General features: G+C 44.3%; 1 protein-coding gene across 9 annotated transcripts in view; it reads right to left on the bottom strand.

The window, feature by feature from the left end:
• Positions 1 to 12,086, bottom strand: part of AKAP13 (A-kinase anchoring protein 13) — a 104,177-nt gene that overhangs the window by 86,077 nt on the left and 6,014 nt on the right. For all 9 annotated transcript variants that reach the window (XM_054213435.1, XM_054213436.1, XM_054213438.1 and 6 more), the window contains exon 2: positions 10,570 to 10,646. In XM_054213435.1, the coding sequence (XP_054069410.1) occupies positions 10,570 to 10,646 (77 nt within the window). The remainder of the gene's footprint in view (positions 1 to 10,569; positions 10,647 to 12,086) is intronic.

Genomic DNA, 12,086 nt, shown 5'->3' with positions numbered 1-12,086 from the left:
CTTTGCTCTTTTTAACAGAGAGGAACTTGTTTGGTCTTACCTTTAAAACTTATTTCCCTGCCATATAGTCCTAGTGTCACCATCAGTATTGACTGAATTGTGCCAATCCTTGCCCAAAAGGACAGTGGCAAGAAAAGCCAGTTTAAACAGAAACCGCCTATCTAAAGGAAGGAGAGCTCCAGGTTTGCAAGCGGAGGAGATATTTCAGCATTAAAGAATTCTAGGAGCTACTCCAAGACGCAAATTTTTGTTGTCTGGTGCAGTGTAAGGATTTTAAGCCCAGAAAAAAGTTATTTATTTCGTCTATATACTTACATTTATAACAAAGGCAGAGGATTCATCTACACTCTTCTGGGTGCCTTTTGCATCGTTACAACATAGGAAGTAAATCTCAGCTTCCCCCAAAGACAGAAAACAAGTAATAAACAAGCCTGGACAAGCAAATCCAATGCTGTCCCCCTAAGTTTCCAGCTATGAACAAAAAAGCCTTTAGAGGTTTCTCTCCATGTCTCCCCAAAACACAATTAAAACCAGAATTTGCAAAATTAACTAAACCCATTTCAGCCCATGCAGCAGGGAGCAAAGGACTCTTTCTCCCCCTTTCCCTTTTTAACACTGTGGAACCCCAGTCTTTACAGTCAACGTCTCCCTTCAGGCATCTGCGGGTGGGAATTATTTGGAAATGGTGTAAGCAACCGTCCTTCTCCTTTAAAAGGCTCAAAAAGGTACGTTACTGCTCTTTTTTCACCCTTCACGTGCAGGCATTAGAAGCCAAGACTTGTCCACCTCCTCCTGTGCAAGCAGGTAAGTATGCATTTCCTCACCTTGTTACGGGCAGTGAGTTAAAAATAACAATAATAGTGGACCAAAACACCAAGAAACACTTCTTTAATCTCAGCAGACTTTAACAGCCCATCCCTGCCCATGTAAGAATCAATGTGACCTGCAGTATAATATTTTGGAGGCGCAGAAGAGATTTTTATGTTCCCAAGCACAAGATCTCAGATCAAAACCCATGTTTCAGAGAACTGCACCTCCAGCCTTTAGAAATGTGTATTTTGGAAATACTATCCCACCCAACCACTTTTAGGCATTTAGCGTGTCCAGCTGTGTTAAGAAACCAAGCAAGAGTTCAGTGTCAAGTAAGTGAGGATTATGATCTTCTCGTGATTTATGGAGGTAAGTACAGTCTCAGACAGAAGAAAAACAAGTCACTTGACGCTGAGCAGACTCAGAACCAGGGCTCAGACTAATGAGTTAGCAAGGGTGAGGCTTCACGTTCCTGCCTCTTATCTCACCAGCTGGAAGGACAACATCTAAGAAGGAAGAACATACTCAGCTGGTAAATGAGACTGGCAGACCCAGCGCCACGGTACTTACGAACACAGTATTAGTGTTTGCAGTAGGAGATGGAAATGCTTGAGGACAGGGAGGCACGCGGTCTCTGAAAAAGGTGCCGTACTTCCTGCAGGTAAGAATATGCCCTCAAATAACTAAGTGCATAAATAAGGTGAAACTACTATTGTTGTGGCTGTAATGGTATCAGGGTATACACCAAGGCAAAGTCTTTAGGGAGAAATAATATCTAACTAGGCTGAGGAGATCATAAGCCAAGCATCGGTCCTTCCTGCAGATCTGAAAGGAGAGCAGCGTAACTCAGGTTAAACACAGGCTAGCAACAATTCCTCTGATTCAAGCTACACAAACAGAAGAGAAAGCATACGAGATAACCCAGAAACACTGGCTCTGTCTTTTGGACGAGCCTCTTGGGCATAGCTACCGCCTTCATTTTCGCTGAGTACATTGCTGGCACCAAGACGATAAACACAGTAAGCAAGAAGGGAGGGAGCAGCTAAGTTCACCACTCTAAGAGAAAATCAGAAAGTTAGCTGCATCAAACTCATGCTTATTTAGGCATAAATTTAATGCATAAGTGAAGCAGAAAGAAAAGGTGGAAGAAGAACCTTGTTAGCTGTGAGAGACCAGGTGCAAAAGAAAGCCTGGTTTAGAATTTGCTCCCGTCTGCTAATTCCTATACAGCTGATCAAGTATATTTTATTAAACCATTGCAAAACTCTGTCACATTCTTGTTACAGCCTCCATGTTGGGGTTATTCCAAAGCAGAAGTCCAAAACACAGACCACAGGAGTAAAAACAACAAACTGGCAATGGAGGGAGGTAAGCGGCAGTGAGAAGAAACTCTCATCCCTTACGTCTACCTGCTCTGGGGTGTCCACAAAAACGTCACCACTGTCTGTGCTTTTTACAGGATCTGCCCTTGGAGCCATCACCTCTGCTTCAGTGTGACCGATCACTAGCACAAGTCTTCTACCAAAATTCAAAGTTTCCTTTCCTTGAAAGTTTTGATGAATTTGCGCCCATGACAGTAAGGACAGCTATGGCTGACCAGGGCCAAACACAACACCAACGCACTGCTCGGTCCCTGGGCTTTTTAGTTCTGACTTGCAGCTGCCTCTGCTCAGCCAAACCCACTCCCTTCCATAGCAGTCAAGGGCTTTTTTATTTTAGATCTCATACGCTTGGATACCAAATCACTCAGTCCTTCTATCCAGACTCATATTTTAATCAGCCTTTACAACACTCCCCATCTGTTCTTGTTTCACAGTCCCAAGCTTAAAGCCCTCTCCATCACCGCCAAACTGCCCCATACGACTGCTCTGCACAGCGCAGACCAGGCAGCAGGAGAGATGTCCCTGGCAAAGCCCAAGAGCGAGCAAGGATGCTGCATGGAAAGGCAAACATTTAGTTAGCAACCAGGTTTTTACCTCACCTGACGTTTTACCAGCAGTTTGATCCCAGAAACATTCTGCAACACAGTTGAGGCACTTTGGGCCACACCAGGATGTGCACACGACACCGAGCAGTAACAGCAGAGATGCTGGAGGGAAAAAATCTGAGATTTCCATCTCTGCATGAAAATGGTATAATAAGGGAAGATGGACCACCTAAAAAGGTGTGTGTGAGGGGGAGGCAGGCTGAGAGCGATAACAGAAAGGGGAATCTGTGCAACTACCACGAGGCTAAATGCATTTTGATTCCATGTTTCCATGGAAAGAGTTTTAACAGTACTGGGTAAAATGCCAAATACGTTTTCATAACGATTCACACTGCATGAATGGAAACACTTAAGAGAAGAATTCTTTCTAATCTGCACTCTAGCTTGACATACAACTCTCTCTCCTTTGTCCTTTACTTTTTTCTTCTTATTCACACCACTCTCTTCATCCTTTGCTGGAAGATTAAGTCAGAAACACCATGCCTGGATGCTGCTGGATCCTGTTATTCTTCATCAGCGGCCCTGCTCTTCTCTCAGACAGCTGTCCCCAGCTGAGGGCTCTCAGACTGCACTGCTAGGTTTCACCTTCTAATGCGGACCTTAAAGACAGGCGTCTTTAAGGACCTTAAAGACAGAGAGCTCACACCTTCCTACAGTAACTTACTTTAAGAATTAACTATTTTCACCCTTCAAAGTTTACAGTGTAATTCCTACAGTCTCAACTTGTTTGTCCTCACCTTCTAAACGCTGCATCTCATTTATGGCTCTTCCATCGGAGTAAAAAGTCGGAAGGAAGCTGTTCCCCATGCAATGGTTACAGTCCAAAGCTCCCCAAATGGCAGGCCCTGCTCTGAATCCGGAACAAAAGCTTTGCCCAGGTCTCGTCTCACTTTTGAACCTGCCCCGCTCACAGCACGACCTCCCGAACACTTGTGCTGCCGCAGCGGAGGAGGAACTGCGGTGCCCATCAGCGGCTGTGGCTGCTGCAGCCATGATCCGGTGGTACCCAGGGTCTTCTTCCTCCATGTGTCATTGCTCATCGTGGTTCACATTTCAGACGACTTCCTGGATTCGGCACAAATTGTCCCAAAAAGCTTTCCCAAATCCTGAAAAACTATACTTAAAAAAACCTGCCAGGTAGCATAGTGGTTAGTGCAGGATGGCAAGAAAACTGAAGCACCAGTGCGTGACTCCCCAAAATCCCAGAACAAATGTACGGCAATATAATTAAAAACCTATTCCTCGTATTAATGAGGTTTTCCTCTAAGGCAGTGTAACTACCAATGAACTGCAAAAAACATAAGTCCACAGAAAAACATAAATGCTAGCTTCTCCACGTTGTAGGGTGCCAATTTTGGCTTCCAATATATTAGAGCTAGACAGGTTCCTTCAGAAGGATAAAACCCCAGTGATGTGACACTCCAAAGCACCTATTTGTCATAATAACGCGGTCTCCATCAAAAAGTCCACATTTGGTCTCCCATGTTATCGTCCTAATTTCCTCTATATTTAGACCAGGAATTCAGTGTGCAGTAACCATGTCTACCATACAACAGTTACACCACAAAACTTTAAGAGATTTCAAACACAAATAAAAGAATCCATATGAAACAGGAGATTGAACGACTCAAAAACAGAACAGTATTTTCCTTCTCAAGGTATAATATTCAGTGCCAGCATTCCTTTGCCACAGTAACAGTTTTATACATCCATTATTTTATGGATCCATACTTTCATGACTGTGTAAAAAATTAATGTATCTAACCACTGGAAGAGAACTCCAAAACCAGGATTTTCTATAATGGAAATCCTTTAGCTCTGTGTTTTACAAACTTGTGAAATCATGGAGTCCTGATACTAGAAAGGGCCTCTACACTGATGTTAAATAATTCACATGAGCGAATCCCTTTGTCTGAAGCAAGTCAGGGGCAGAAGGTTCATAATATGTAACAGTTGCCTTCAGTCTGTATCCATTGCAAGACTACAGCAGGAATATATCCACAGCTCTGCCGTCGAGGCAACAGTATTTGCAGATGGTAAATAAAATTGCAGGTAACTTTTGATGCTTTCAAAATGAGTATGAAAAAGCTGAGGGATAAACTTCCCTTGCAGCCGATACCGGCAGGATGGCAGAGCCAGAAGTTTTATTAGAGGAAATGATGAAAAAACAAGAGTATCAGGGCTGCACACAGCAATCCTTCCTCTAAAAAACATTGCCTGTGGTGGCTGAAGGGGAAGGCGTAGGGGAGGAGGAGTAACTCACCCTCTCCAGAGATCTGCGAGGGCTAGCACAAGCCCTGCGGCTGCTGCGAGCCGTGGGGGCGGCGCAGGCACCTTCATCTGCCCCGTCTTGTCGCAGGCTCGCGCCGAGCCAAACCTGGGAGCAGCATCTTTGTGCCGAGTCGGAGATTTGGCTCGTCGTCCGTGTTCCTGCTTCTCTTGCTAACAGCCGTGAATCCTGTGACTGAGCTTGGAAACGACTGTCTCGAGCTGAGGATTAGCAGCGTTCGGGAGAAAAAGGCTTCGGAACTGCAGTACCCAGGGAAATTAAGCACAGGACAAAAAAACCTGCCACAATAGTTGTATAAACGCCTTCCTGCTACAGATTTCAAAGCATGAGTAATAGTAAAGGCCAAACAACAATCCCAGCCTGGTTTAAATTTCTTTTTCTTTCGCCCTGCATTTATTCTAACTCTCTGCAGCATGTACCGGGAACTCCAGCTTATGCAGCGATGCGCAGAACAGATGGCTAAACCCAGGGCGAGCTATTCTGCACAGCGATGAATTTACTCAGGGCTTGACTGTCTGAAACAGTTTCCTCCAAGACCTCTCGAGCCTCTGCTTTGAGCATCCGGGGCAGCCACAGGATGCTGGTGGGTGTGAGAAAGGGCCTCGCAGATGACTAGCCCAAAGCCTTGACCCAGTGGGTATGTGTGTGTCACCCTCCCAGCAGCAATGCCAGGCTTAGGGCAGGCTCCTTCTTGGCTGGGTTTTTCCATGTTTACTCTAGTTACAGGACAACATTTACAAAGAGAGAGTTACACAAGTGATTTTAAAGAGGCAGGGCGAGGACGCAGCCTATTGTTAAGGCTGCACTTTCCACCGCCGGACCCCGCTCTGATTTGTTTCTAACACTTCAGCCACTCGCTCAGAAATGTCCCACACTGTTCTGCAGGCCCTTTGGAAAACAGGGATCTACAATCACCACCCCAAGTATGTACATACGGACACATGGAGCAAACGGACTTCAGTGCGCACAGGGAACCTGAATTTTGGGACGTCCTCAGGGTGACCAGTTCGTTAAAAAAGTTACTTCCTAAGAAAATAAACTCGAGCCTGGAGAACTATAATAACCCCTTGCATTGGGACACTGACAAGATTCAGCAGTTTTGAGTCATGAAGCATCTCTCTGCTACTTGACTTGACCAACAAACCAGCACCAGCACCAGGCTCTCCTCCTATGGACCAGACACTAGAGGGGATGGTGACACCGTACACCTTGGCCGTAATTTTCTCCATTTATCTGCTGACTCCAGGGAAAAGGAACACGGAGGGCTACAGTTGAGGGGGAGAAAAAAATCTGTGGATCCTTCACACCTACTGTCCATCCCAACACCCATCTCAATGCCGTGTGGGTCTCTCCTCTCTCTCACAAGCCCTCTTCCACCCAGTCCAGCCCATCCCTTCTTCCCACCTCCGTCTCCTAGGGTCCTGCCATGCCTGTCCCCTTCTTTGCACACTCTGCTGGACTCCGGACAAGCTGTCCCCTCCTCTTCTCCCTGTTCAAAGCACAAACCTGGGGACCTACAAACCAAAAGCAATGGGCAGCAACAGACCTGGGGCTCTGTCCCAACAGAGCATCATCTATCTTATCTGTAACAACTCCCAGGGAAGGAGGTTTCCTAGCCTCCCTAGGTGGTCTTGCGACAGTTTCATGATGATAACAGGATGTTTTCTCAACATCCAGCCTAAATCATCCTGGCAAATTAGCAAATCAGTAAATTAAGCTGCCATGGAAATCTGGGACTTTAATAACCACTATCACATGTTGGCAGAGTGCTAGATTGCACAATAGTTTTCTTTTTGTTGCACTGAATAAATTTAATTCTTTCAACCTCTTCTCACGTTTCTTAATCTGTTGTTGTTGTTTCCTTCTGGACACTTTCCAGTACACTCGTGTCCTCCTCGGAGGAGGGCACCCAAAACCGGATTCAATGACACTGATGGTGCCTCTGCAGTGCCACGCACGAGTAAGTCACCTCCCACACCTTACGGAGGACACTCCTTCAATCTAACTCAAAACAATATTTGTCTCTTTTGCAATAATCTCTCGGTGATGATTCATTTGTGGTCCACTAAAAATCCTCATTTTTTTTCTACTCATCCCTCTCCAGCTTAAACCTGACTTCGTAAATGTGCATTTTGATTTCTTCTTTGCACGTGAAGCACTCTCTGGCTGCTTTTATCTCTTATCTGGATGTACTCTCCAATTTCTTAAGGTCACTCTGAACCCTGACCCTGTTCTCCCAAGTGTCTGCAACCCCTCCCAACCTGACGTCATCCAAGTAAACATACTTCCATCTTCCAAATCATGACTGAAAATATTGCAAATTTTCCCCCAGAAGGCGACCTTGCTGATATATCACATGTTACTGCACTACTTGGATCAGTAGAGAGACTAAAGTGCAAATCTTTTTCCAGCTTCATTCTCTGCGAAGATATTTAGAAATGCCGTGTTTATCTGGTAGACTGCAACTTCTGAAAATACAGACATTAATTAAAAGCTAATTCATGTGGTAAAGGTAGGATGGATTAAATTCAATAGGAACTAACTAATGAAATTAATAAATGCAATGAGAAGGCTATTTCCCAGTGAACTCTGTTTCTGGGGTCAGCCAGCTACAATTTGTCAGTCACAGGCTTAGACAACCGAAGCCGTTGGATGAACCCAGCAGTGCAACCTTATTCAGCAAATAATGAAAGATCACCCATTTCTGGGATCAACAAAAGAAGAGAAGTATATCAGGATACAGTTCATTTCAAACTGTCGCTTTGCTTTCGTAACGCTGGAGCCACCAGGCGCCATGTCTAAATTATTTTAATATCACAGTATGCAGAAGCCAAACCAGATTTCTCAGCACAGTTAAGAATCTGAAGTCATTCAATTTAAAAAATGCTAAAGTCTAATTTTAATAGATCACATCAAGTTATTGCCCCAGCTCTACTCAAGATTCCCAAACAAAGCAGGAAGATAAGGACCAGGGGAGTCTCCGGCAGGATGAGCACCCACCGCCCAACATGAAAGGAGCTTGGGAAATTCTGGTTACAGAATTTCTATAGCTGAACAAACACAACCTCTGAGAAAACATTCTGGAGATTTAAGAAACAGTCACTTTAAAAACCCATTTTAATTGGAAAAACCATTTTTCCATTATTTTCTTTTCAGTGCTTATAACCCTACAAACCATTATTTTCCTAAACATTTTTCAGCTGCAGCTTTTCCATGACATGCACAAGAGCCTCTCTCAGGCAAAGTCTTCTGAAACAACTACAGGGGCAAGCATGTGCAATCTTACACATCTAATACTGGCATCACGAATCCAGCTAATTCTCAGCCTTTCAGAAACCAAGTCACAAGAAGGAATTTTCCCATTTCTTTTTCCAGCGTGCTCAAGCTTACTGTCAATTCAGCCTGATTGCACTATACAAGAAGTTGCAGTTTTTAGGGTCCGAAGCATATTTTTTTTTAATAGTCTGTGCATATAAACAGCTTTCCACATTGCATATTTATAAATAACATTGTGCGAATTCTCACCCATAAAAGAGGAGTTAATGCCATTCCCAAGGTCCAAAGTTGCCGACAGCGCTGGTGAGACTGCTGAATAGCTGACCAGGTGCAAGCAACAACATTCCTATTTGCACCAAGTCAAGAAAACCGCTTTTACTAACCACAAAATGGCTCTGTAATGAGAAGGGAATGAGCACCTGAAAGACTTCTGGCTACAAAAAAAGTCAGCACTAAATAAAGCCGAGACAGGACGTGGCAGGAGATGCACGCTTCGCCATGGCTTTCACCAGCCAGCTCCCTGCCCAGCCTACACGTGTGAATTAAGCTCTATTTATAAGTCTTCCACTGATTTTTTTTTTTTTAAATGACCTTAATATAGTGCAGTTGTTATTTTGTTTCTGTTGAACTTAGCAACAGGAAACCCTGTCAGTCCTGCAGCAAACTTTCCATTCCCCTGGCGCTCCCATTCCTGCACCAGAAAAGCCAGATTTCTAAAGAGGTGTTTGACGGGGTGGGAGAGGGAGGAAGAAGAGATGAAAGCACACACACAAAAAAATCAAAATGCCTGTACAACATGCAAAATAGAAGCCAAAATCAATATGTTTCTTTTCTTTTTTCCCCTGTTTGAAAGCAAAAGGCAGTGCCCTAATTTGCATTTTCTAAAGATATCGTTCTTTACGACCAGACACCTAAGTATTAGTCATGAAAATTACCTTTAATAAAGGGTTGGTAAAAAAAAAATCATCAGCACCTTTACACTCACGCATTCCAGTAACAAAAGACTTACTTATCAGACACCACAAATTTTAGCTTGGAAAGTTATTTGCTCTAGTCCCTGGCTAACTCACGGAGCAAACAGCTACAGAAATTAAGCCTTAACTTGTTAAAACCAAAATAAACCTGATTTTATTACAAGCTTTGGCAAGAGCGTTCTGCCGCCTAAAGAGCTTTACTGCAGGATGAGCAAAGTTTTTTTGATGCTCCACCCTGCAACGTTAACTCATCCCCGCAATATTTTCTCTTTTAACAGCTTCATAATGGTACGGTAACACACAAACACAGCTGCTCAACAGCAACGTGCACCAACACAGGCTGCGAGCAATCTAGCATTTACAAAACACTTTCCTTTTCAGGAAGAAGAAACAACACATAAAAGAGAGGAGCAAATGCAAATCCAGGTAAGAAAGGAACACTAAAAAACCCGGGCTCCTGAAAAAGTTGAATATATATTAGGGGCGATTTAAACCAAAATTATGTTCCTGTCAAGCCCAATATTCACTTTTTTTTTTTTTTTTAAATCATAGACAGTCCTTAAATATGGCAAAGCACAAGTAATAGAAAACAATATCAACTAATTTCTGATGCCTGGCATGACCTTTCTACGTTGTTTCACCGACGTGAGGAATACAACGTTTCCCCCCACATTCGATTCCTGTATGTATTCCCATTATTAATTTTCCTTCCAGGAAAGGCACTAACGCTCCCGGCCAGCAATGCCTTCAGACCTCGGAGCCTGTGCACGCACCAACACCGGCCGCAGCCACGCTTCCCTCTCCCAGAAAATCCCTGGAGAGGGGATGGGGCGACTCCCCACGACCACACACGTGCCGGGACCTCGGAGGCGCTGCCAGCCCCCAAACGCGGCATCACCAACCCCAAAGCACATTACGGGGCATCGCTTTTATCAAATTATATATAAATCTTGCTACAGCCCCGCCTCATGAGGGACCTTTTGGGTCAATCTCTATGTCACTTACTGAGAACAAATACATGTGGCTTAATCCAGTGGCTGAAAAATGCACGGTCTAAAAAAGCCCACGGTATTTTTAAAAGGCTAAAACGACGTCATGGTGATGGACGCTGTTCAGCTTTGCAAAGGCGACAGAAAGGAAACCAGCAGGTTAGGCGGCCGGCCGCAGCAGCGGTGGCGTTTCTTTAAAAAGCACAGAAAAAGACAAGGTGACAACGCATAAGTGGCACTCACCGCTTCCTCGCGGGCTGCGCTCCCATCACGGTCTTTCAGAAAATCCACCTCGTCTTCAGTTTTCATTTCCAACTTCCCTGTGAAAACAGAGGGTTCGCACAGGCAATTTAAAAACAAACTTCTCGCAGTGCTGCTGGTATTCTTCTGTTTATTCAAACCAGTCTCAAGAAAAAAAAAAAGGAAAGAAAACCCAACTCCAAAACCCCCTTCAACAAGTCCATTTGACTTCCAACATCTGGTTTCATTCCTGACTTTGCTGCTTGTTTGTTATTAGTTTTACAACTATCGTGTCTGGGACTGAAGGAAACTATGAAACAGCAGCAAGCACGGGGTAAAACTCCTGAAAAGCTCTAGGTGAGGCTGAGCACATCTGCATGTATTTGTCCATGTGTTTTCTTGGCTCCCGTTCGTCTAGTTAAAAAAAAAACCCACATTTTTTGCTGTCTTTCTTTTTACCATAACCTGAAGATAACGCAAGAAACCAGCCTTGCCTTCTCTCAACAGGCATTTTAAGTGTTGAAAAAAAAATAAAATCACAAGCTTCAAAAACTTAGCCCACCTGCACTGCCTTAAGGATGACGATTAGGTCCCTGGCCCTAAAAGAAAGAGGCAAACCCTTTTCTGCTGGAGTTTACAAAGTCTCAGCTGATTTTCCCCTCTTCCTCACACTCCCATGATGGTGTCACCGCCGCAGTGGTACAAACATCATGTCCCAGACGCTTTCTCTGCCCAGCAAAGCTTTTGTTAGTCACCATTCCCCTGGGGTTCCCTTCTACGTACCTTTTCCTGGCATGAAGTCAATATCCCAATCCTCTTTCAACCCTACGCCAACAACTCTCCTGACACACAGGATACTTTTAGAGGAGTTAAGTGATATGACCAAAGCCACCCAGATGGAGAGTGGCTCTGTTAGGGCTAAGCTCCCCTCTAATCCCAATCCCACTCCCTCTCTCATTTCTAGTAATAACAAACGTTGGATGGATGACAACGCCTTCTTAAGGGCGACGTATGTTTGCAGTGAGTTTATCCGTTCAGGGATTTAGCAAGAGGAGCCTCCCATCTTCACGGGGAAATTGCTCTAACAACTGTCACCAATGGGTTTCCATTGGCATTAAAGTCTACCCTTGATTTTGGGACGATCTGGTTTTGCAATGCTCTATCGATAAACTAATCCAACAGCATTAAGTCAAAATGGCGTGATTTTGTCTCGATTAGATGAGTTTGCGGGCAGACTCTCAGAAATCAGAGGTAATGCTACAAATTTCTGTGGGTCCCATTTGTTGGCAAAGCAGAGATCACGGTCACAATGAGATCTCCTCGGGGTCACAGCAATGTCATGATGGTTGAGATCTTGGTTCAAAGACAAACACGCAAGGAAGAAACCTCTGGTACACTGAGGACAGGAGGAGCAAGCGGTGTAAACGATACTCCATGCTGGGTAAGAACTGGAAGACAAAGCCATGTACCCTCAGGATGAAATTCAAGTGGACAGCTTTTTGCTCTCTGCCATTTTCTCC

This window comes from Rissa tridactyla, chromosome 9, assembly GCF_028500815.1.
Source record: "Rissa tridactyla isolate bRisTri1 chromosome 9, bRisTri1.patW.cur.20221130, whole genome shotgun sequence".
Classification (NCBI taxonomy): domain Eukaryota; kingdom Metazoa; phylum Chordata; class Aves; order Charadriiformes; family Laridae; genus Rissa; species Rissa tridactyla.
Note: the sequence above shows the minus strand (reverse complement) of the source record. Positions and strands in the feature narration are given on the sequence as shown.